A 24,204-nucleotide genomic window follows, 5' to 3' on the forward strand; every position below is an offset into this window, starting at 1 on the left:
TTATTTCATGATGAGAATGTTATACAATAAGACCTGACTGACATTTTACAAAATCTGAGATGTTTTCTGATCAGTTGATTTAATTAAACAGATACTCAGTTCTGTGCAGTGCCTGTGCATAATCTGTTTTAAGCTTTTCAGACATACAAGTACATAGTGGAAAACGATATTACATTGGCTTGAATTACTTGTCATTTTATTTGCAGATACCTCAAATCAGCTATGCATCTACAGCTCCAGAGCTAAGCGATAACACCAGGTATGACTTTTTCTCTCGAGTGGTTCCACCTGACTCCTATCAAGCTCAGGCCATGGTTGATATTGTGACAGCGCTTGGATGGAACTATGTGTCGACACTGGCTTCTGAAGGAAACTATGGAGAGAGTGGTGTAGAAGCATTTACACAAATCTCAAGGGAAATTGGTAAGTGCACCTTTATCAGGTGTTATATTTATAGCTGACAAGTTGCAAAGCATGACTAAACATTGCCTCAGTCTATGCAGAATGATCCAAATGCCCACAGAAGTGCAGCCTGGATGGAAGTGGAGTGTTTTTTGGATGATTTTGCTGCTTGCAGGTCTTTCAAGGTCTTTGGCACTAATTTAATAGGAGCTCCTGACAAAGGCAAAGAACGTATGCATTTGGCCCCTTTTAGAAAGGGAGAGCTTTCTGATAAATTAGAGACTTAACAACCATAAGCTTGTCATACATAAGATACATATGTGTCACAGCATATAAACCATAGTATGGTTACTTAAAATTGAGACTTATATTAAACCATTATTGGAGCAGGAAACCACCCCCAGTTGAATTACAGTGAAATTTGAGGTGATGTGATAGAGCTGTCTTAGGAAAATCATAATGCAATGAGTTTCATTACCTGTTCTTCAGCATTCATAAATCTAGTTAATAGGGTTTTTAATCTTGCTAAACTTTTACACTACAACAATAAAAGCTATGAAGTATAAAGACATAGCTTAGCTGATTTTCCTTCAAATTGAGAAGTGCTATATAAATATAGGCATTATGATGAGAAGTATTTTTAAGTCCATCTGATCTTTTTTCACATTAAAATTGCTATTTCTGATCTAGAAAAATGGTTGTTTCTCACAGATAATAGATTTTGGATGCCAAGTAAGGAAAATGATGAGTAGAAGGTGCTCTGAAAGAGGGATGAATGGGCGTTTCACTGACTGCAAAGTTAAAAGACAAAAAATTATTCTCCTTACAGGAAAAAAAATGCAACCATCTCTCTTGTCTTTCTTCAGAAAGTCTGAGTTCCTTTTCTGGACATGACCAATAATCTCTAATTCTAATTCTTTCAAGTCAGTTTGAATGAGAGAACATGAGGAAATCTTCCATTTTCAATAAACACATGTAATTGTAGAGATCGTCTTGGTCATGTTGGTGGTGCATGTATGTCTAAGGTACTTGTATCATGAAGAATATGCCTGGTTGCTCACAACAGCTTGACAGTAAGATAAAATCACAATAGTTTGTTATCTAGAATACTGTTGTGTATAATATCATGGCTGAATTAACTAATAAATATGCTATTTCCAACTTCTAATCAATACTCTGATCCTGTGTGTGAGCCAAGGTAGATCAATGTACAGTAGTTTAATCTGGAACTAGTGAGGGCAAGTTTAAAGATAAAGTAAAATATTTTAAGTCTTAGTAAGAGAATTCACTCTAAGCACTTAAAATGAAACAGAGCTTTGGTATGGCTGTACTGCAGATAACCTCTGACATTTAAAGATGCAAGTCAATAGCCAGAAAAGAAAATTAGAAAATTCTAACTCTAGAGATTGCACTGCAGGTCTTGATTGCAGATTTCTAAAATAATTATTTTTAGAAAATATCTTTTGAATATGATATATTAAAAGCAAAGGCCTATTCTGTGTGTTGGATACTAAACTGAATAGATTGACTGCCCCAGACATTCCCAGCAAATTTCATTTATTTAAAATCACTTTTCTTCTCTGTCCCAACTAGTTCTACTGAGTTCTGAAAGTAGATAAATAAAAAAAGATCATTTTTACTGTTTCTGATTTCTAGAAATAAGACAGTTCTTCAGATCATTACAATAATGAGAACTGTGATTTTATTCTAATGGCAATGATTTAAATTTGTGTCTATTGGATCTTGTTTAATCCTGAAATAACCGATTTATTGCATTAAGAAATGATTTAATGAATGATAGTACGAATAACTCCAAAGAACTTAAAATAATGAATGGGAATCCTAAAAGTTACATACATCTTGTAACTCCAAGAGATACATTAAATAAAGTTTGATTTATAAAGGGAATTAATATTCCTGGAAAAATGCTGCAATAATCAGGTAAATTATTTGCAACCACAGGGACAAGATCGATAGCCAGTGCAGATTTGTTAAAAATATATAACATCAAACTCAACCTAAATATATGTGTGTGTGTGTATTTGTCAGTTTAAGAGCTTTATGGTTGAGGAAGAAACATATGATGTCATGTCTGTTGATTTAGTAGTGTTGTCTCAACTGTCATGTACAATATACTATTAAGCAAATGGTTATTGTGATCTAGATGAAAATATCATAGGCTGTATGCAGAGTTTCTTAGAAAACATGTTTGTGTCATGTTTGGCAGGCACCTATCCTTAATCAAGTACTAGCCAATATTTCCGTGCTTAGCCCAGGTAGAACTGGGAAGAAGGATAGACTTACAATCTGGAGGTGTCTTCAGAATGGGAAGAAATAAGAGTATATTGGAAGAGAGGAGTACAATTCAAAATCAGCTTCATAAATTGAAAATATGGTTTGAGAAAAACAGTATGCAATTTAAGAGACAAATGTAAGGCATCACACTTCAACAAGATGAATCTGTATAGTGAGAAAGGTAAAAAGAGTGGGTAGAAAATGCCATCTCAAAAATTTATCTGAGCATGATAATGAATTATAACCTTTCTATATTTCCTATGTCATGCTAGAACTTGTACAAAGGCATATAGTGTGTGAAATACTTTGAATAATCTCCCGATTTTCTTGGCTGTGGTGAAACTTCAGTTTGACTCAGTAGAGGTTTTGTTCTTCACTTCAGAAAAGGTGAGAGAGTCCATGACTGAGAACAAAGATGATAATCACAAATCTTGAAAACGTGGCCTGTGAGGAAAGACTGAGCAATATGGTTCATTAGCTGGAAGAAGGCTTGACTGGGAAGGGAAGGTGATGGAAAATAATGTTTTAAAACAGACAAATGGCTTTTACAGAAAGACAGAGAGCTAACCATTCATCAAAGCAGAGAATATATGAACAGAAGCAACTGAATTAAACTCTAGCATGATTCAGCTTAGATTTGAAGAAAGCCCTTTTCAATGGCAAACATATTAAAGTATTAGAACAGATTGCTTGGGGACATGCTGGAACGTCCATCACTGAGAATCTGGAAGAACACATTAGACAAACACCTGTCCAGGGATTATGTAACTGTACTTAGTCCTTCCTTGCGGCTGGAACGTGGATTGAATGGTTTCTTAATGTCTCTTCCAGTCTAATTGTGGTATTCATTGTCCTCAAACCTTTCGCCTGAAGCACAGGATTGGAAACTCTTTTAAAATGGAGAATTTGATTCTACTCGAATCCTAATTAGAGAGATCTAATTATTAGGTCTGAGAAGCTAGGATTATAAAATCATTACATAGTATGAGACTGTGCCTAAAACAGCACAGGTTACAAGCTTTAGGTTAATAGAATGTGTATTAAGAGAGCCTAATCAGGATTTCGATTCCCTTTTGCTGTGGGCAATGCAGAGGACAACTCAACTCCTTTTTCAATAGTTTATTTCATTTTTAAGATAAGCTACCAACAACAGCAGTCAAAGTGAATGTAAAGGTAAATATAATGGAGAGCAACTCATGTGAAAGAAATGGATATCTCAATTTCTGAAAAAAAAATGATGACTAAGAGGACACAAGATAGCAGTTTTGAAATTATAAATGAGAGAAAGCTCCCATCTTTTTTTTTAAAGTTTAACTGTCTCTTTCAAAGTTTTCTCCAGTCAGACAAGAGTGAAGGATACATAGAGTCTAATATTTTTAAGGTAGAAAATATATACTTGGTTAGAGAAGTACTTATTTGTCATGAGCTTGACTCTTCAATTTTAATTCCAGATTGATTGGCCCTCTATTAATCTTCTACTTCTTCATCAAAAGAATCAGAAGGGAGGGAACAGACTTCCTAATGAAATATGGAATACTGAAAAGGTCAAAGTGATACCACTCTGACATGTCATAGAACATATTATGTATCAAAATTTGCTCTCATTTTAATGACAAAGATTATGTCTGGGAGAAAGCATAGCTGGAAATTAAATATTCTACATGACAAAAATTGAAAGGAAGTTGGGGAAATGGTACTTATTCTAACTCGTTCTGCTGTGCATCATTGTTTGAAGACAATTTCTAAATTTATAGTATTTTCTACTCCCATTACAAAGTTAATCAATGACATTACTGTAATCATTTTGGCATAGTGATCAAATTATTTTGGTACATTGGCCAAAGGAATGAATTGATACAAAATGATAATGCTTAAGAAAATACAGACTCACCAAGAGAAAACAGGAAAAGAAGGAAGCACATTTTACCAAGTCCTCATTAAACTGTCATGCTGAATACTGTTCTTCTGTTTACTTGTCATTAATGATGTTTGACAAAATATGCATTGGTAAGTCTCTAATCAGACTTTCCTTTAAAGGTTCATTTCCTCTGCTATTAGATATCAAATGAATTTATCATAGGAGATAAAAATGTGAGATCCTTTTCAGTTGAAAGACTTGGTTCAGAAAGAACTCTTTGAGGTCAAAGTACTTGCTCAGTTAGTGCAATATTTAGTGCAATATTTGTAAAATGAAAGAACATGCAGAACATACTGAAAAGTATATAAAATACTAGGTGACATTTTAACCCTAGAAATGGTCAATGAAGCATCAATATGAGTTCTGATGGTAAAAAGGCAGTGAAGGCATTATGGAACACTACTAGAAGGGGTGTTAAAAATGTTAAAGACTGGAAATGGTACTGATCATTCAGGAAAGGTGAGAAAATTTAGCATTGCTTGCCCATTTTTGCCTATAAGTCTGGAAATCTGTATATCTTGCCAGCAGAGATGATAAGAGAACTTAGGACCAGATCTTTACAGAAGTAAAATGATATAGCTTCATGGCAACTTCATCCTAGAAGGAAATTGTATCATTATTAATATGTACTACCAATGCTTGATTTCTGGGAGCAGGATGATTTTGTAGTTTTAGCTACTGTCTTCATTCTCATATAGTGCAGTTAATAGCATTCTTCTGAGAGAGACTACACTTAATTTATGGCCCATCATAATGTTTTACCATTATAGTCACACTGATAACTATACACTTAATTTTAATGAAAGGATGTCTTAAAGAATGCATATGAATAACATGCTATAGTAGATTTATTTAAATTATTTTTTTATAGCTAGTTTACATTTTTTTCTACATAGAGAATGGTCTGTGAAAACATTTTTCAACATAATTCTTAAACCATTTTGCCTCTTGACTGTTTTTTTGTGTCTAGTTATATGCTGTATCTCCGCTTTTCTTCAAAATAGTGGATTATTCCATACGTTTAATATCTTTTTGACTTCTAAAGCTTTCATGGGAGAAATTGAATGTTTAGTGGGAAGTGGGGAGGAAGAATTGTGCAGGAAAAAAAAAACTTCAGTATGTATTTCACTGATAATCAGAAAATAAGTTTGATTGCTTTTTAGATTAATTCACATTTCCTTCCTATGTATACTTTTGATATTAGGCTAGGGCTTCTAATAGTTTTGTAGTAAAGCTCAAAATTTTTTTTATAGTTCCTCTACCCACCCAAGGTGTTTAATACAAGAATATCTTGCCTTGTGAAGACAGAAGGAGTACAATATGTGAAATATAACTGTTTTCCCAGAAATATATTCCTTCTTTAAAAAATGGATTCAAGCTTAACAGTTTAATTTTCCTAATAATATTCTAACAAACCTTTGCAAAGGAGAAAGAATTTAATTCAATTTTAAGTTTTACTTCTGTATTTAGGCAGCTGAACTCTATTGATAAGACTGTATTCCAAGCTGCAAGCTGTAATTAATAATAATGCCATATAATCGTCTAAAGGATGTTCAAAGAAATGTCTGAAAAAATACAAAATTAGATGGTAGTTGTATTAACATCGCAAAAGCTCCAAAATTATTCCAGCAGCTTTCAATATTTGTACCAATTAGTTCCTGATAAAGAAGAGCATAAGTTTTAAATGTTTATTAAGAAGGGCCATTTAAATTTTTCTTACTGAGGCTAATCAATATGGTGTTCTTCAATTTTAATTATATATTTCTTCTTCTGTAATTTTAAGGAAGTACGTAAGAACTGCAAGGCTGGAGTGGCACTTTGCTGGAATGCTTTCTGGCCCTCCAGTGATTGCTGGAAGAGGGACTAGCATAATAGCCTCTTGACAGGTTTTGTCTTCCACAGAATAGTTTGGGCACTTTTTTAAAAGCTGTTGTAGAAGGCTCACTACTTACAGCAGGGAAAGAAGGGGAAAAAAACAGTATAGAACTGTGTTTTGTACCTGCAGTATGTACCATGCAGTTTACCCCAGTTTCAAAGGTTATGTACCTTGCTTCCTATACCAGTGTGACACTGATCTTGCAAGAATTATATTCTATTCATATTTCTTTTTCTTTTGGTAGATAATTCGAGTAAATAAGAGATATGAATAGAATATAATATTCCTCATAAGGTTATTTTTAAGAAACTATGATTTGCCATAGATCCAAAAAGCCGCAGTTGGGGGGAAAAAAAAAGCCTAAGGAATACCATTTAAGTAATTTAGAAACAGTGTCATTTTTCATGTTTATTTTTTTAAGAAAAAAAAGTAATATTTTCACATATTTGAAATCACCATTACACTCTAATACTTCTGGAGCGAACTAATAGTTATGAGACCTGGCAGAAGGTCCCATTTGTCCATGGAGTTTTAGAGGATGTATGCTACAAACTTCCTCTTGTTCCCCTACTAGAATACCTTATTTTTATTCCACGGCAGACAATTCACGATTTTATTCTGTGCAGGAAAAAAGGATTTCTCTATGCGTTTGAAACGGAAGTCAGTAAATACTTCCTTGAAACTCAAAGGCTTAAATGCACAGAATGACTGTGTCTGAGGTTACCAATGAGGCTCAGAGTAGGAATACCTCATACTTTCTATTCTAAAATGGCAAAACTGTGGACTGTGGTTCATTAAATTCTTTTGTATGATTCAGTTATCAAATAGCTGTGATATCTGGTTTCTTGAGTTTGAATCTGATTATATTTTGCATATAGCAGTCAGCCCTCGGGGAACTAAGAGACTAAGCTCCTCAGAGCAAGGATCAGCACGTTTCCACAATGATATCTACTGTGGTGACTACTCTAGAAAATTCACCAAAACAAATAGTAAAAGCTCATTATAACACAGAAGCCCTCATATATCTGTATATATACTCACATATTAAACCTTACTAATGTAAGTTTTACAGGAGTAACTGAACTACACGGCATAGCTCACCGCAAAGTCAAGTAGTAAAGGTGCACAGATCTAAGTGATGCTTTTTCTTTTTACTTCACTTTAGCACTAGATAATATAGATAACAATACATAGTGAGCACAAATTCAAAGGATATTAAAAATGGCAATGAAGCTGATTTTTTTTCAATGGTACTTTTATTAATAAAACACCTTATTTGTAGGACATTATAATGTAATCATGTTATTTAGTTCAGGATTTTAAATGTAAAAATGTAAAAGGAATTATATATATATCATGCTAATTTTAAAACAGCAACCTTAATAGACTAAAAGCATGCTTTTGTTGAAATAATATACGGTATTTTGTAATGAATATGCATTTTCATAAAGTAGTTTTGAGATAAAGAACTCTGCAGCAGAGGTTAGGGATTACAAATTTAAATGGCTAAAAATTGAAATCAATAGCTTAAATAGTGAACAGGTTCAAATAAGATTTGAAATGTTTTTTAATATCAAAGGTAATTAAGCTTTAAAACAAATCACTAAAGAGGGTTTAGGTCAGTAGCAAAAAATCTAAAGGGTAGTTTTTTACAAAATTTTGTGATGAATATAGAAATTACTGCTTAAACCATAGTCTATATCATGTTTAAGATCAGCACAGTATGTTTATAGTATTCTTTCTGAACATATCAGTTGTTATTAAATATTCTAATATAAAAAGTAAGATAAATATATGAAATTGTCAGATCTTTATGATGACAGGAATGAAATTTTTCAAATGCTGCTGCTCTCTTTAGTACAAAATAACGGTAGTTTCTATTAGGTTTTGAGACTTTCTTTTACCAGTAAGATTCTCAGAACAATTCTTCAGACAAAATGAAGTAATTCTTGTGCAAGCAAACTTAGAAAATGTAGCCATTCTGGCTGCTTATGAGCAAATTTCATACAAACTTATCAATGGGAAGGGGATTTTTTTATGAAATTAGTTCTAGTATACATTATTCTTGTTGTAAGTGAAAGTATTTGTGAATAGGATACTAAAAGGTAAAACTGCAAAGATAGATTAGTTGTATTCTGAAAAAGCTGCCTATATTCTTTTCTTCCCACATTACAAATCAGTTGTGCTGCAAGATAGGGAAGTATGAAAAATACTTATAAAAACAGTTTTCACAGTGTTTGTGTTTCACTTATAAAGAGATTGCATCAAGAGCAAATTCCAGAAGCTTCACAGATTCTTCAATCAGTGATATTTCCCCTCCTTCTTTATCAACAGCTAAGAGCTCCTTCATCCTTTACTTATACCGACATAATTTTATTGATTAAATTTTCAAGTTCTACTGTTGCCACATTCTGCAGTATTCTTGGCTTCAGGCAGTTGCCTGAAACAGGACCCCTTTTGCATTACCGACATGTGAATTGGACATTGGGAGTTCAGCTTTACTCAGATTCTAAATGTGCGGGCCAGGGTGTGCAGAACCTGTGTGAGTAAACTGAAATACAGCATTTAAAACTTTTGTTTTCCCAACATGCATGGACTTTTGTAAGTAAAGTCTGTATTTAAGGGCACCAAAGGTGGCATGGTAGAGCTTCTAGTGAGGATCCAGTGGAGGGCAACAAACATGATTAAGGGACTGGAGCATCTCTCGTACAAGGAAAGACTGAGTGAGTTGTTTGTTTTCCCTGGAGAACAGAAGGTTGAGAGGGGATTTTAGCAACATGTATAAATACCTGAGGGAGGTGAGAATGTAGGGAGGAAGGGGCCAAGCTCTTCTCAGTGGTGGCCAGTGATAGGACAAGGGGTAATGGGTACAAGCTGCAACACAGGCAGTTCCATTTGCATGTGAGGAAGAACTTCTTTACTGTGAGGGTAACAGAGCAGTGGAACAGGCTGCCCAGGGGGGTTGTGGAGTCTCCTTCTCCGGAGTTCTTCAAAACCCACCTGGATGCCACCCTGTGCCCCACGCTCTAGGTCACCCTGCTTGAGCAGGGAGATTGGACTAGATGATCTCTAGAGGTCCCTTCCAACCTCAACCATTCTGTGATTCTATGGTGGTGCAGACTTGGTGTATATTTAGCTATTCTCTTTTGTTAACACATCAAAGGACTGGCAGTATTTGAATAATTGCAAATTTGAATCTTGGTTGCGTTCCACTGGTATATGACTGGTGAGTCTAGCTCATCTTAACAAGTTGCACCTCTTGAAGAGAAGTTTCATTCTCCTGAGTTACCTTAGAAAATTGCATTTTCTTTCTTTTCTTCTTTCTTTCTTTTAACAAGAGTGAATGTGCTTGAGTAGCCTCAAATATTTAGCATTTTAGCATTTGGAGATGTCTCACGAGTGAATGATGTCTCATGAGTGAGTATCAGCAATTTGTTTTTACTAACACCTCTTTTGTGATCGATGTCTGCAGTTTTAAGCAGTGAAATACTGGGACTATCATACTGAGTCAGACACTGCGTCAGACACTGCAGGTCGATATTTTGTCTCCAGTGGTGGCCTCAGTTAGATGAAGAGAAAGATCCCCAAGCAACTTTGAATGGTCCCTGGCAGAATCGTGTATCCAAAGAAGCCTTCCTTCTGTAACCTCAGGTTACAGAGGGTGATGTCTAGATTTACTGAAGTATAAAAACTTAGTTATATTTTTTTGCTGTTAACATTTTAACCTTACTTGTTGAATGTTTTGATATTGTGAGTGGTAAGGTGCAGAAGCCAGTTAACCTCCTTCATAGTACACATTCCTACTTAACTCTGAAATAGAAAATATGAAATAACTGCAGTTAAATAGCTTTGGATTCTGGATTCCTCATTTCATTTATATCTCTGTTAAGCTGTGGAGCCAAGACTGAACACTCCAACTGAAGCCTTACTGTATGATTAATGTAGTGTCATTGTAATCTCATTTTTGCTCTTGGCCCCATTCTTTATAGATTCTGACAATTTGTAAGCTTTTTCTGTTGGCTGCTGGGTATCAGGCAAATTATTTCCAAGAGCTATCTATTTTGACATTCAAAGTTTATTAACAAATGGCTACAGCTGATTTAGAGCTCAATGATGTGTGTGAACAATTTTACATATTCCTGCCAGTGCATGCTCTCATGCATTTGTCAATAGTCAATATTTTTCTATGATGCACTTGTTTATCTAGCTTTGTTAGTGCTCTGTCTCTTATGTCTATTCTTGATTCTTTCAAATAATATTCTGCCGTCTTCAAAATTTGCCATCTTGTGCTCATTCTTCTTTCCCTCCCTTTTATTTTAGATGGCATTTTGTTATAAAGCACAAACCATAGCAGCTATTTCTGGAGCACAGTTTCTGTTATTCTTTTCCAGGGCTTTAAATTTGGTTGTTTCTTTCTATTCATTGGTTTTTAATATAGGTCATCATTCATTTTAATAATTCTGTGTGGTTACATAATATAATATGTGACACTATGTACATCATATCTTACAGGCTATTATGTAATATACGGCTATATCTTCAGTAGCGGGATATATACACAGATGTGTCTTCTCAGTCTGTTATTAACTGCATGGCAGTTACCTTAAGACTGAAAAAAATATTATGACATGTAGAACTTAGCATCTTGATTGGCCTTTGGGGATTTTGTTTCTCTAAGAGATAAAGAATGATAGTGTAAATATTGATGAAAAAACAACCCCAAAAGCAAACAAACAAATAAACATGACACATAAAAGTACATCCACTATCATTCTTCCTTTATATGCTGATAAAAGCCCAACATTTGTTGGGCCTTATCAGTTGGCTTATCCCTGGGATCTTCACTCCTAGTTTTATTTCTTGTTTTTTTTGCTGAACTTGTTTTGATATTTTTTTTCTGTCCTTAAAACACAGATGTATCCTGGACTTATTTGGGAAACAAAGTTTTCAGTTGTCACTGACTGCTATTTTCACTATGTTATGCTAATATAAGACTCTGGACCTTTGTTCATCTGCCTAATGTAGAACAGTTGAATAAATGATGACAACTTTCCTCCAAGACTACAAGGCAGGAATGCTTGACTGCAAATGTCAAAGCTACATTGTTTTCCATTTCATTTCTTGTTTTCTTTCTTTTGTTGAAGGGCAGTGGGCCGTATTGTGTTGAGTCACAGTAAGGACATGTTTACTACTAAGATTGCAGTGGTGTAGCTTAGTAGTAGCAGTGATTTCTCTCTTGGAAGCTTACACGTGCCTGCGTATGCTCAGGCTGGGGCAGCCCATTCAGTTAGCTGCAAAGCATTCCTCCACTTTTGTTACCACATGAACTGCCCACAAAGTGCCAAAGAATTCTGTTCAAAGAACAGAATAATTCAAAGAGTTACTATTACTCATTCCAGAAGAGCAGGCATATGTGTATACTTCACTAATATTTAGAAAGACTCCTACACCATTTTTTTCTCTCTTTCAGAAATGCCTAATTTTTATGCAAATTACAAGCTGTGATACCACCACTATAAACTGGGATGGCAGCAATATGAATACTGTGAAACATTAGGGATTTAAAAAAAAAAAGAAAGATTTTTTTTTCTCTTATTAGCAAGAAATGGTTGCTAAATGTTGCTATCATCAAAACTCTCTCATGGTCTTTCTATAGTGAAAATATTGTTGTTTGCTCCTCTGATTTTTAGCATTTTTTTTCAATATAGAATGATTTGTGGCTTCTCGTCACTTAGCAGATACTGAAATGGAACTAATTGTTTCAAATGATGAAGTTCTAACAGAATTACTGGCCTCCTCCTTTAGCACTGGTAATTAAAGCAGGGTATTTTGACTAGACAATTAATCAAGAGGAAGAGTTACAAAACAATACCCTTGAGTAGCAGAGATGTCATGCAATTAAATCCCCATGCACTGCTATAGATATACGCTTCCAGAAAACTTTCTGCCAAGTAGATACTGAGGCTGTTACATGGAGCTCTACCATACCCATTATCCCATATATCAGCTCCTCCATGGGTTGCTTACCAGAATGCTGTGATTCTTCAGTAGAAGGAGGAACAAAATTTCAAATACCTTATAAACAGAAGAACAAGGAAATTTCTTATTTCCAAACTGAGTGTGACAGTCCACTGAAGTGCACACACATATGGAATCTGTAAATATTCCCTACCCCAAAAAACCCTACCCCAACACCTTGAGGAGTCTTAGAATCTCCTGTGGTGAGAGTTTCAGAGTGGCATTAATCCCCTGGGAATCTTTTGCTTTTTAAGCTAAAGAAAAAGCCACATCTGTTTTCAGAAATACCAAGGCAAACTAAAATGTTTTCCACAGTGGCCATGAAAGCTGTGCCTTATATAATGACATACGGACAAACAGGATTAAAGCACAAATTTGTAAACCAGAAAGCAAGGAAAGACCTGGTTCACTAATATATTTAGACACTAGCCATAAGAGGGCAGTATTTTTATGTACACTCTAGAAGGTATTTTTTAATATATTTTGCAAGCACATCAGACTTGCCTTGATATGCATCACAACATTTTCTAAGTCCGGGAATTTGAGTGATATGATTATAAGTATTTTACCCAACATGTTAGCACATTTAATGAAGTGCAGATAGCTCAATAGCTCTATTTATAAAATTGTCAAACATCACAATTACATCCTTAATGTTGTAGCATATAATGGATTAAGTCCTTTCAGGGCTTATTTAGCTAGTAGAAATATTATTTACTTTTAGGCATTTTTTTCATTATTTCTTTTTTCAGAATAATTTGATTTTCAAAATATAATGCCACTTTTACAGGACTGGTGAGTCCAGCCTCTTTCTTGCTGTTCTTGCTTTTTGAATCATGTATGTAGGAGTTATTGGGATTTATTACCAACAATAAAGATTTCCTCATCAGTACACAGATAATTATCTAAGATGGTCCCAAGCATCATTTTATATAAAAAAAGGCTGTCAAAAATAGGCAAAATGGTGAAATGGAAAGAGAATCGGCCTGCATCAAGAATAAGCTTTTTCTTATGGTGTCATATGGGAATGCTGCCATTTTGCTGCAAGTAAATTGAGGAAGGCTTTAAGAGAAACTAGATGCTGATGCTTTGATTTTTTTGTTTGTTTTATTTATATTTTTTGTAGAGGTTTTTGTACGAAATGTCAAGAGATCAGGGCCGAAATGACAAATTAAGCTATTGATAATTAGGTCCTTGAAGAAGCTAGTAGCTATGACAGATCAAATAATACTCTGACTGGTTAGCAGATTAATGAGAAGCAGCCAGCCATACCAACATGAAATATTCTTTCTCTTGCTAAAACATGTGAAAAATGTATGATTCTTTTTTTTTCTACAGTTAAATACAAAAAAAACCCACCAAAATACAACCTACAAAATGTTATTGGAGATGCAGATGGAGGTTTCCACAGCTGAGCCTGAACACTTAGTTACAGATTTCTTATTGGGGTTAATGGGTATTTCAAAAGCAAATCCCTTCTTGGTTTTATTATTTTAGATAATCAAATGTACATGTATCAACAGTGATGTCTGCGCAGAGACTATTAAAGTCAGTGGGACTCTGGAGATAATTTTCCTTCCATGTGGACCTTGGTGCAGGCTGAACACAGTGGGGGAAAAAGATTTGAAGTGACAACAAGTGTTCAGTTCTGATATAGAATTACTTTCCAATTAGGAAATAATGGTAATGGCCAGTTTTCCCCAGTAATGTCCTTGAAAGTATAAGGTTCATCAAGTGAACTTAGTTTAACTAGAGTCATCTTAGCTTTCTTTGTCTTTCTGTGATAAATAATCGCAAATAAGATACTTTTTGGAAAGAAGGATATTTGGATGTGCTCAGTAAATGTTAGTTATGTAAGAGAATGACTTCCTGTACATGCACTTGCTGCAGGTATAGCAAGCTTGTGAGAAACCTTTGGGGCTACCTACACTTCATGCGCCTCTTAGAAGGAACTGTGAAAGGCACTCCAGGACTACTTATTTGGAAGAGAGCTGCCTTCTGCCTTCTGTGTTTTTTTTTTCCTGAAATGCAGGTTTTTGGTTGCTTGTTCTTATTTCAGTACCTATACAGTCAAAGCAAAACATGTGCAGGACAATAACTCTGTTTTAATTGTCTTGGCACTGAAAAGGTAACAGCAGTCAAATACAGCCTCAAGTGTGGCTTTGTTATTACAGTTAGAAGATTTTGAAATTTTGAAATAGGAAAAAAAAAGCAAATCTTTTAACTTGGGGAGTGTATTTCACACTTAGTCACTTCTTGAATTAGAACAGTGTAAATCCTTGAAATTTCCTGTTGAAACAACTGCAATTCCATGGAATATAAGGTAAGTCAGATTCATCACAGTATGACTGCCATTGTAGGCTTCTGGTTAATCTCTGTTCTGAGTGCTAAAACTTAAAAACAGCCATCCCGCTGCCTTCCCTCACCACACTCAGAACATAGACATTTAATTAGTTTATTTAATAAAAAATCTTCATCCCTACAGATCAGCTCACACCTTAGTTACAAATGCAAAGGAGCATGGCTGCTTCCAAACTACTTCCAAACTTGTAATATTAGGAGTGTTCCAATATTGCAAATCTTCACAATTTATCATTTTAGAAATCTATGATATGTGTAGTCAAGAACATGGTGAGATAGTTTACATAACACTATTGCTTTTGCTTACCCAACATTATTAATTCTATACATTCATAAGCACTGATTTTCCCACCATTCTAATTCATTTCCTTTCATGCATATGAATAAATAAATTTTCAGAGGGAGAAGGAATACTAATAAGACTGATGCCACTAAGAACCAGTGTGATAAGACATGAAGATTAGCCTCAGCCTTTCCCTGATTCATTTTCTAGATTAGCTTTTATTCTTACTACAATAATGTTCCCTGGTGGTCAAATGGAAGAGAAAGCAATCATTCCATCACAGAATCAACATAAGGGATGGGCAGCAAGAACCTATAATTTATTTATTAAAATAATGCTAGTATTCCTGAGTCTCTCTGAAGTCCTCCAGGACTAAGATGATGAACATAACAGAAGTGCTAAACAAGGGTAAATTTGTCTCTACTTGTTTTTCTAGTAAATCTACATTAAACATCAGGTTTGATTACTTGACTTCTGATTCCTATCATCTAACAGGACAAAGGTCTCTCATCAAAGACAGCTTAGCTCTGTAGACATCTGAATTTATCCATCTGAGGCTCCTGCTGCAGGCACCCCTACAAGAATGGGTTTAAGCAGGCCATGTTAAGCCCTCAGAGAAACCTGAAAACACCATCTGTGGCCAGGAGGGTGATTTGCTCAGACTTCAGGGTCAGGATAGTGCATCTTCTGCATAGGGGAATATGTATCCTCAGAGTGCAGTATTTTAATCCTGCACTTTAGCCAAGAGGAGGACTGGAAAGCAATAATTATTCATGAACTTGTTCCTTTCAGTGATAGTCTAAATGCATAGTTATACCAGTGAGATGAAAATAAAGGATATCTTCTCACATGTACCATTAATAATTGGATCAGAACTGGACATTCCTCTTGTCTTCTACTTCTGGCCATTTTACTCTCATAGGAAAACATTGGTTGACTAGAGTGTTGGTGGATGGTGATTTTGGAGGTGTGCATTCAGCTTCTTCAGGCTGGCTGCAGGGCGCTCAGTTACAGAAGGAAGGAGGTATGTTAGGGGAATTCCTTCCTCTGCATATTTTTTCTGCTGACTGCCTAAAGTCCCTATGGGTCATATTAAGTGTACTGAAAAGTCCCTGTTTGGGCCAGACACTTAAAAATTCATTCAGGCAATGCCTAAATTAATCATCTCATTAGCAGGATTGTATTTCATCCCATGGGCATTCTGTACCACTATAAGAACACTTGCAGGAAAGGAGTCAAGGATTTCTGATCAATCCATTATTTAATATTATGAACAGAAATACAGAAACTACTTTGTTTAAGGGAAGGGATAGAAAATGCCTAAGTTATTATTGGAAGAGAGATGGCTGAAATTTCATTTTCATTAAAGTAATTATCCCGTTGTCTCAAAGCATAAGAGCCTGAATGCAGTTGAATGGGTCTAATCAAGGGTCCACCCACCTCAGGGTTCTGTTGCTGCAAGGCACCTCACAGGAAAAGTGAAGGAGCAAGATTTATGTGCAAAATGATTCACTAGGATTTCCTACACTGTAAATTGTAGCTAGGCCATTGTATTCAATAGCCATTCGATTAATCTCTGTTTCCTAAATTTGTTCAACTCTCATAAAAGCCTGAAAGAAGATAGAAGTCTTTGTGGTTTTGTTTTCTCTTTCCTTTCTCTTTTTTTTTTTTTTTTGTTCTCCTTTCTCTAAGCTGTAGATATATGCTCAGTATTTCATTGTTGCATTGGTTGAGAACTCTGATTAAAATTTTATCTGTTGGTCAGGCTTTTGAAATGGCTCTACCCTATGTGGATTCTGTGGTGTCTAGCAAGAGTTGAGGTTAGCTTTATCTCAGTGAGAGCTCTAATTGGATCTCTCTTCTCTAATCAGTCTTGCAGTATCATAAAAGATGAATGAACTTAATAATCTTTTGGACCTATACCATCAACTCTGGGCAAAACTGGGCAAATACCTTCATGCAACAGGGGAAGAGCAGAGGCAGAAATCTACATCAGATCTTACAGAATATGATATCTGATCAGATTAACTTTTCTTAGGGAAAAAAATGTAAAAATCTCTCCACCAAATGAAGTACATCAATAACAGGATCAAAGCTCATTTTGGAACATTAAATGAATAGCCTCCTTTTCAATCAAAATTATTGTAGTAAATATCTTTTTTTTTCTCGTCCTTAGAAATCATCATTTACTAGAGAAAAATATAAGACTACTTTCTCTGTTGAGAATTAGCCTGTCTTTCAAAAAAAGAGAAAAATGAAGCAAATGAAGAATTTTATTTCATTTGATCAATGAATTATACATTGTTTATAAAACACTGAAACTCATCAAAGCCTCCGTCTCTTCTGCACTGTAATATTTACCCTCCCTATAGTATTTGTGGCATTCAGAGCTCAGTGTGGCATGCTGTAAATATCACAGTAACTGTAACTACTGTATGTGGTAAATGCCAAGATTTTAATTGCACCTACTAAGCCACAGGATTTTTATTGCTTGTTTGGAAGAAGTATGTAATGAGCATCCCACTAGGAAGTTGCATGATGAAGGGATTCATCAACATAGTTTACCTGATGCTGCTCAATGGGTGAAGTTGTTAGTAAGCAGCTTTAGAATGTAAAGAAACCCAGAAGCTGTAAATAAGAATAAGGAAAAAGAAATGGAGAAATATGTTTCTGTGATAGTGTTCCTCCCACATATACAACAGTATAATGTTATCACTATTAAATAGCCATGTCATAATGTGCTTCATGTCTAGATCCTGCTTAACCATTGCAGAATGCAAAAAAAGAGGCTATTGGCAAAGATAAGTGTTGGAAACAATAAGTAATAAAGGAATCTATCTCTCTGCACTAATCTCAGTTTGAGTGTTGTCTTTACCTGAACAAGTAATAGATCTTATTATACAGGTCTGACTGGGTCCTTCTTGCTTCTAACATTTAAAGTCACTGTTCAGTCAAAAAGATTAACATAAGCCAGGTCTGTCAGAGAAATAGGATATCTTGTGTTAGAACAGGTAAAAGGTCTCAGCAATATGTGAAGCACAAACTTCCACATCAGTTCTATTTTTTTCATTATTAATGTCCAAAATGCTTCTATTATGGAGATGAAGTTGCAGTAGATTCAAAATTGTCTCCAACTTCTTCTAGAGACACACAATTGGATAAAATACTCTTCTACTCAGTCTACCCAATCCAAGCAGGACATCTCAGGAAGAAAAAGACAGACCTGAACCTTAACATAGAGATTTGCCTCTGAAGGCAAGTTAGCTGCCAGAAAAAGCCCCTGTAAACTTTCAAGCCCTGACAGTGGCTTTTATGTGCTCACTCCAAAGGCAAGAAATGCTGCACTTCTGTTGCATCATGTGAGTTGCAGTAATGTTTCACTATTTTTTCTTCAGCTACATGTTTTGAGGAAAGTGTTAGAAGAAAGGTCTCAAGCTTTAATATGTTATAGAAAGGAGGCTTAGAATGGAAGCTACCAAACTTCATAGGACTGAAGAAATTTAGTGGACCTATTGCCAGGTGGTTTGTAGTCTTGGGGAACTGGAACTGTGGATCTATACAGCTTCATCTAATCTCTTGTTGCTACGTGGTTGTGCACAGTGTCTGCATGATAGAAAGATAGTAAGTCTTTTGCAGGTCTTTGCTACAGAAATATTGATTATCCCTGTCATATTTTCCAGTAATCATTTTAAGAACTTTTTAACATTTAAATGATATTATTATTCCTTTTCTAGACCATGCATGAAGAAAATATGCTGAAATACATACATATACAGAAATGGATAAAACTAAATGCCTGAGTCCTGTTATATGATAATTTGTTCTACAGAATGACAGAATGGTTGAGTTTAGAAGGGATCTCTAGAGATCATGTAGTCCAAATCACCTGCTCCAGCAGGGACATCTAGAGCATGTTACACACAATTCCATCCAGGAGGGTTTTGGAGATCTTCAAAGGAGACTCCACAACCTCTCTGGGCATCCTGTTACAGTGCTCTGTCAATCTAACAGTAACTAAGTTCTTCCTCATATGAAGATAGAACTTCCTGTGTCTTAGTTTATACCCATTACCCCTTGTCCTGTCACTGATGACCACCAAGAATTCTAGAGAGTAGAACTTCTTTAATTCTTTATACCACAGGAGAAGAGGCAAATTAGATTCTATTTATCTGTGTTATAATTCTGTCCCGGTGACTTTCAACATGTTTTGTTTTGTTAGGTGATCATGCTCAGTTATAGAAATGGTATTTTAGAAGTAGCCCTTTTAATAAAATACAGAGAAGCTATGAAGAAAACAGGTAATAACCTCAAGATGATAGATGGAGGCAGAGTAGCATTAAGTTATTGTATGGGCTATTATTGGATTCTGGGTCATAGCCAGACTGTCTGCTGTATATATCTGTTTGAATAAACATTGTAAGCACTTCTTTTTGTTGACTGAATTAGGATCCAAGGTCTGATAGCATTGAACAAATTATCCAGATAGCTTGACTAGGTCTGTAATAACTGCTCACAGCCTTGACGACCAAGTATGCATTTCAAAAGTTAGTACAAACCAAAACAGCAGTATAAATGTAGATACTCAGTTTTGCAGTTATTTAGAAAAATCAGATCTGACGATCAGTAGGTGATTTATTCAGATTGACTAGTTTAATTGTTTAAAGAACAAGGGACACAACAGACTCCTATGCTCCTTTAAACTAGATGCAAACAGCTTTAATGGTTATGTTGCAGAAAAACAATGCTCATGAAGGAAAGGGCCTTCAGAATCTCCCGTGTAAAATTAAAGAACAGAATAGATATTTAAATGACTTTTTCAGTATGATAGGGCTTGATTCCAAGTGTGGTATTGAGATAAAAGGTATGCCCCATAACTGCCTCTAAGAGGCAACATGCTAATAATGCCATCACTTAACTTGATAACTGCAGAAAAATAGGCGCATGATATAACATGCAGAATTTCCTATTGCCTTCTTGGGGCATATGACCTCTGCTGATGGCAAGAATGACTTAATGGAGAACTCCAATGGGGGTATTATAGGATATTTGACATAATGAAATAGGGCATTCTGGAAACATTTTATTTTTTCTCAAAGTTGGTTGGACATAATCTTTCTGTTCCATCTGCCTGTTGAAAAAGTGATGCTCTGGTATCTTCAATAAGAAGTGTTCACGAGCAAGCTGCCTATCAAGAAATATTCATAGGAAATAATGGGATACACCAGTTTTGAAATGTGAGTGTAAGAATTGCAGAGTAATTGTGTCAGTATTCAAGCATAAAAAGACAAGATTTAATGAATAAATGATTCATCATTAATTACCATGGTTTTGTGGGCACTCAAAGTATGACAGGCATGTGAAAACCTTGCCCAAAGAATATCTAATAATAATAAAAATGTATTCCTGATGGCTGCATGCAGATAAGGTACAATCATCAGCAAAACATAACAGTGGTATCTTATTTATAAAAAAGTTTGTTTTTACCCTTTTTTAAGCTAAATCACTCATCTGCTATCTGAAGTCAATCATTTCTTGTGCTTCACCCACTCCTAAATTGTTTTTTTTTCTAATATGCCCACCTGCTCTTCCCACTTCCATCTTGAAAAACTTCTACAACTCCTTCAGCAGTTCATGCCTTCAGAATCAATGCAGTATACTTAAATGAGTCTAATTTTGTGGATGTGGCAGAAGAGACGGGTTTTGCAGAATTATGGTATGCTAGAGTTATATCCAATACAACATTCATACAGCTGTGTTTTAAAAATAATATTATTGTAATTTCATTATTTCAGTATTTCATTATGGTTTTGTGATTGATTAAAACATTTGTAATATGAATAAAGCTCCTGCTTTTGAGGCATCTGCATTCATAAGGGGTAGCAGTTTCAGGACAGAGGGTAGCAGGGATAATAATAAACAAATAAATAAACTTTTGCAAAGTCCAGTATTTCATTGCCTTTAATGCTACTAGCATTTGAGCAAAATGACTAGATACATCCATTACAAATTTGTACCACCCTGTAGCATTGTTTTTTGTTGGATTTTGTTAATCTGAGATCAGATCTGCCACTGAATATGCAGATATTTGCAGAACCAGTCATTCTGGTTGCCATTCACGTAGTCACCTGGGACCAGCACAATAACAGTTCAAAGGCTAATCTGAGCCTCACTTAAGGGTTTCATGTGTCTCTTTAGTTTATATGTGGCAACAACTGTCCATAAAAAATGTGGAATCTGAATGCATGCAAACTTGATATAGTTAATATTAAGATATTGATTTTAAACCCCTGCCAAGGTTTGATCCTTTCCTTTTTCCAATAAAAGTAATCTGAAATTCTGAAGTGCCAGTAACTGAAGTGTTTAGAGACTGCCACATGATAGTAGTAAGTCCTATATAGAATGGTCTTTAAGTCTTCCTTTCTCACCTTGTTGGTCACTGAGCCAAAATCTCCATTTATTTAATTTGGAGAATGTCTCTTCACAAAGAGGAATCAGTATATAGGGCATTTCTTTTTCTCTTCCTTCAGTCTCTTAAGTACTTTGGAGATCTTATTTATCCATTACTTGCATATCTTAGCAGGACTATAAGGGTAAAAAATGTCACTTTATGCCTCTTCTTTAATTCAGAAAATACTTTTGATTTGATTACTGGTTTATATCTGTGTTTGAAATCTGTGTTTTAAATGGATCTTACCCTTCTTTCCCTCCTCTTCAGACCCATTTTTTCCTTTTTTTTTTTTCCCGCTTTTCTCTTTTTCTATAATATTTGGCAGCTAGTCCATCTGATAGTATTAAGACTATGGAGGTACCCAGTCTGGAGCCTCCTGAGTGGGACTGAGATGAGACACTTTGCCAACTTGACTTTGCAACTCTGTCTCTTTTGTTGACTCAGTAAAATGAAGCTGTCAGGCCTTAGATTTGCTGAGAATGCTTTCATTCACACTGGTTGCACTGGACAGTATCTGGTGGAAAAGATGCAAGAATCCTTGTGCTGGTTCTGATATTTGTGTTCATACAAGGCTTTTGAAAACCACAACTCACGATGTAGCGGCCTGTTTTCCCAGGATACTCAGAGTGAGCAAGAGTTTCAGCTTGTATTTTAAATAGTGTAAAGTTTCTGGAATACTGAAAGGACGTTCTTTCTCTGAGATATCAAAAAGGCTATAAATTAAAGCAAAGAAATCTCACAATTATTGAAAAAGAGGAACTTCTAACAGAAAAAAATGAAAATGTTGGTGAAAGCCTTCACATTTGCAAGAAAATACCTTAGCATTTTTGTCACATCCTCTGAAAAGCTGACCATTTGCGTGTTGGTCTGGTTGCCTACTCATTGGTAGGGTAACCATTCATTTGAACAAAACCTTTCCAAAAATAAATCGTTAGAAAATGAAAAATGAAATTCTTTCAGATGAAATATGTACTGAACACTTCCTGAATGCGGTGCCTTCACACAGCAGCAATTATACAAGCCTAACATAAATTTTGTTGTTTACTAAATTTGGTAGTTTTATTTGTGTATATCCTTCTTAAAATATATTTGAGAATGCATATCCCATAATTCTCATTTATATCCTTTTACTGTCACCAAGGTTATTGTAAATTGGAGAGCTATACAGTAATGCAGCTAGACTAAGGGCAACAGAGATTGGGTCTACAGAAAAAAATACTGCCCTAAAACTAAGGAGTTTCTTATTTGAGTTTTAAGTACTCTTATAATATGTTACAAGGAGCAACAAGGATCTGGATCAAGAAATAGTATCAATAAGTAAAAAAGATGACGGTTTTAAGCATAAGCTACCTGACTATTTCAAGCTAATGTTTTACTATCTGTAGTGCCTCCTACAACCGTTACATCTAGCATTAACTAATATAAGAAATTTGACATGGATGATACTTCAAAATTCTCTAAAGCAAGAACAACTGATGGTCTGTATTAAGCTTACTCTATCTTTAGAGAGGAGACTTAAAATCTTCTAGAATGGAGAGAGGTCTATATATGTTCATAAAGTGAATAATATACTATCATTCAGAATTCTTTAGAAAAAATGTAAATACAATGTTATAGTAGTAACGTGCATGTACCAAGGGGTCTTTATTTCTGTATTTTTGTGCTTTGTTTTAAAGAAAAAGATAAAAAAGGCAGCTACCTACCCACTGGTAGAATGCAAACACCTCAGCAATATGTTTTTAAAATTCAAAACACCTAAAACAGGAACTTAAATGAAACAGGTAAGATTTCCTTGGGATGGAAAATAAATTCCTAAAGTAATGATAGAGGTGCTATCATAAAATTTGGCCAAATCACTTGTGAAACAAACACCTCATAGAAGAGTTTTGTTTTATGCAACACTTTTGGTATATACTTCAAAAATTGCATGCTGAAAGAGGGTATGCAAGTGATTTGCCAAGATTTTTTTGGGAAAAATAAAGGCATAAGGAGAACCTTTGTTTGTTAAAGGTCTAAGCTACCTAAGTATCATTAGATATCCTTAGAGTTTTACCCTAAATACCCTTTGGTTCCATCGCTGCTGCAATTAATATAACTTTCATGTCACTGAGCTGGCAACAGAGTTGCAAATCTATCAAAAACTGAGTAAGGAAGGAAAAGCAATATTTTTATATTCTTTACTATTTGGGTGTTTAGTTTACAGCACAGATTCGATTTCTCTTTCACTGTATTTATAATACTGTGGTGCTTCTTGTTGCCAAATCCCGAAAAGAAACTACAGAAATGAAATGAGAAATGTGTTGCGGGACTTGGGAATGTCTGAGGCAGCTAAACCCACCAAGCTTTTCTGCTTTATTTTCTTCCAGTAACAGCAAAATAATTCTCAGGTCATACATGTGTATTAGCTAAGTTAATAAACAGGTCTATTTCCCAGGAGTCATATTTAGTCACTGGGTATCTGATTTGCTGCAATGGCATGTCATGCCCACATTTACCATGACATTTAACCAGTCCTTGGAAGTAGAAAGACTACTAAGCAAGCCCTAGCTCTATCCCCATTCCCTTTTTGTACCCTCAAAAGACAATAGTATTAAAAGAAGGGT

At 35.1% G+C, this 24,204-nt stretch overlaps 1 protein-coding gene across 1 annotated transcript in view; it reads left to right on the forward strand.

Annotated features, from left to right (window-relative positions):
- Positions 1-206: 206 nt before the first annotated feature.
- The window catches only part of GRM8 (glutamate metabotropic receptor 8), a gene marked incomplete at its 5' end in the record, with an annotated part of 260,308 nt that continues 236,310 nt past the window's right edge, over positions 207-24,204 (forward strand). Inside the window, one exon of the mRNA XM_026051665.1 lies at positions 207-423. Coding sequence (XP_025907450.1) covers positions 207-423 — 217 coding nt within the window. The remainder of the gene's footprint in view (positions 424-24,204) is intronic.

Source organism: Nothoprocta perdicaria, unplaced genomic scaffold, assembly GCF_003342845.1.
Source record: "Nothoprocta perdicaria isolate Ctin4 unplaced genomic scaffold, notPer1 scaffold_79, whole genome shotgun sequence".
In the NCBI taxonomy this organism is placed as follows: Eukaryota; Metazoa; Chordata; class Aves; order Tinamiformes; family Tinamidae; genus Nothoprocta; species Nothoprocta perdicaria.